The 2,680-nt window shown below is 40.7% G+C and overlaps 1 gene segment (V, D, J or C); it reads right to left on the bottom strand.

The window, feature by feature from the left end:
- Nucleotides 1-1,126: 1,126 nt before the first annotated feature.
- Nucleotides 1,127-1,764, bottom strand: LOC126491058 (Ig kappa chain V-III region PC 3741/TEPC 111-like). The segment is given in 2 exon segments: nt 1,127-1,470; nt 1,716-1,764. Coding segments are annotated over 2 exon segments (393 nt in total).
- Nucleotides 1,765-2,680: the final 916 nt, after the last annotated feature.

Raw genomic sequence — 2,680 nt, 5'->3', positions numbered from 1 at the left:
GACAAGGAGAAGGAGATAGATTGCTGTGAATAAAGTCCTGAAAACTGCTGCAAGAAGAGCTCCGGGTGTTGCATTTTTCCTTGCTGGTCGAGGGTGGATGTGACACTGGGTAAGAATGTGAGCCTTCATCTAAAAGATTTGCTGAAAATATTAACTACTCAAAGGTGTGTTCAGCTTAAATGATGGACCACAACGCTTCCATTAACTTTACTATTGTCCTAGGGCAAAAGTGTTAATAATTCTAAAAAAAAACCCCAAATAATTGGTATATCAGAGGTTAATACATGGCTTAGCAGTTAAACGTACTTTTTGATCATGCAGTTTGGTTTCCACATCAACTAACTTATAACCTCCTGAAACTTAGCTTTTTGGGATCTGATGCCCTCTTCTGACTGCCATGGAAACTCATTCATGCTTAAACTCCTCCCCAATTTCAAATAAATCCTTAAAGAAATTAATAGTAGATCACACTGGCAAGATTGCTCAGCTGGTAAGAGGAAAGGTGATTGATTATAGCAGAGATTGGTGAGCCTGAGTTTGATTCCGCGAAGCAACTTTTGCACATTATTCTCTGGCTTCTCTCTCTCTCTCTCTCTCTCTCTCTCTCTCTCTCTCTCTCTCTCTCCTTCTCTTTCTCCTTCCCTCTCTCTTTCTCCCCCCCCACAGACAGACACACAAACTCACACACTAAATGACTTTGGTTAACTTTTTTCCAGTTTAAGTAATTTGTATTTATTATCTTTTAGGAACACATAAAAAAGAAACAGTAAATCTTAAGTGATAGGAAAACCTATAAAAGGATACTGAGGGTGGGATGGAATAGGCAGAGATGTGGTCTTGGAGAAAGGGGAGAAGATGGAAAAATCATTAAAAGACAAATATGTGTTAACAAAAATTTAAATGAATAATTGTTAACATTATTAATTAAGAAACAACCATGAAGGTCTGTATTTTGCTTAGAAATTATTGAATTATAAAGTATACAGGATGGGATAAACACTCAAATCAGTTTATAAAAGTTTGTTTCATTGGTTAAGATCTTTCCCCAAACAAGTCTAGAGCTGTGTAATTGAGATGTCAGAGAGTAAGAGACAGCTGAGAGACTGAGACTCAGTGAGCAGCAACCCTAGGAGTTTTTTGTTCTGCCCTGGAGCACTGTGGGAGGTTCCTCCTTACCCTGCTGACAGTAATAGGTTGCAGCATCATCAGCCTCCACAGGATTGATGGTGAGGGTGAAGTCTGTCTCAGACCCACTGCCACCGAACCTGGCTGGGACCCCAGATTCTAGGTTGGATACACCATAAATAAGGAGTTTTGGGGCCTGTCCTGGTTTCTGTTGATACCAGTGCATATAATTACTACCATATGTAGTGACCCTCTCACTGGACTTGCAGGAGATGGTGGCCTTTCGTCCCAGAGACTCAGACAGCAAACCTGGAGACTGGGTCAGCACAATCTCTCCAGAGGAACCTGGAATAATCACAAACACACAAATCATGGTTATATATGTTTAGAAACCTTCCCAGAAGGGAATTTTTCATTAAAAATTTTAAGAATACTTGTGGGCATCACTTTGAGAAACCAGAAAGTCAAAAGGAATGGGGGAATTTAAAACCAATTACAAATGCCTTTAATCTGATGATCAAGATTCCAGAGTCATGGAAAACCATGATGGCTACAGTGGGTGCACCCAACATTGCTCTGCACCCTCTCACCTTGTACCAGGAACAGCAGCATCCATAGCAGGAGTGCCCTTGACTCCATCTCTGAGTGTTTGAAAAGAGAATGCTTCTTAGGGTCCTAGCAGCTGCTATTAAAGGAGCCTGGGCTGTTGTATGATGTCTCAATATGTAAATCAGCCCAGAAAAGTGTGCTGGTGTTCGAAGGGACACCTGCTCCTGTTTTACCCACTGGGAGTTGGTGTCAGAAGAAAATTCACTAGAACCTGGCAAATGTGTCTTAAAGGAGCCTGGCATGCTATTTCATTGAATCTTTACCCTTTAATCTTTCTAAAGTGTGATGCAGGGGAGTGCATTATGGATGTGCTGTTTAAAGAATTTATGTTATTTCAGGAACAACTTTATCATTCCAAATTCTACAAAGCAAATGAAAATATTATCTAAGAGGGAATGGAGAATAAAGACTCAAAAATAAGTAACATAATTAATTCTTGACTTTTTTTAGAATCTATGTTTCAGAGTGTGGGATGCCATATGTGTATTTTTGCCTGCTCTTCTTTTTGGACAACCTCCTTCTCTTGACTTATGTGTGAAGATAAGAGGCCAACCTTGCATATGGGTGCTGCCGTCTGCCTTGTCTGAGACAGGGTTTCTTGTTCACCACTGCTCCATGAGGAGCCTGGCCCAGGACCATCTGGATTCTCTCCAGTCTCCATCTCTCATATTGCGACAGCATCATTCTGAGTGCAGTCATGTGGTGCAACTGCATCTGGCTTTATGTGGGTTCCTGGGATGTGAACCAGGGCCTCACTCACACTTAAGTGGCAAGCATGCATCCAACTCCACCCCATCCCATTATTTTAAATTGAAACACTGAAGGAAATTCTTCAGGCTGAATGTAAATAAAACTACAGAAAATATGGAAACTTAGGTGATATTGTTTCATTTTTCTCTTTCCTCTTTGCTCTTTGTGAACCCAACAGCCAGCTCCCAAAAAAATT

The sequence above is a fragment of the Alexandromys fortis genome, unplaced genomic scaffold (assembly GCF_014885135.2).
Source record: "Alexandromys fortis isolate MF-2015 unplaced genomic scaffold, M_Fortis_MF-2015_v1.1 scaffold_257, whole genome shotgun sequence".
Taxonomy (NCBI): domain Eukaryota; kingdom Metazoa; phylum Chordata; class Mammalia; order Rodentia; family Cricetidae; genus Alexandromys; species Alexandromys fortis.
The sequence above is the reverse complement of the archived record's forward strand: the minus strand, read 5'-3'. Positions and strand labels throughout refer to the sequence as shown.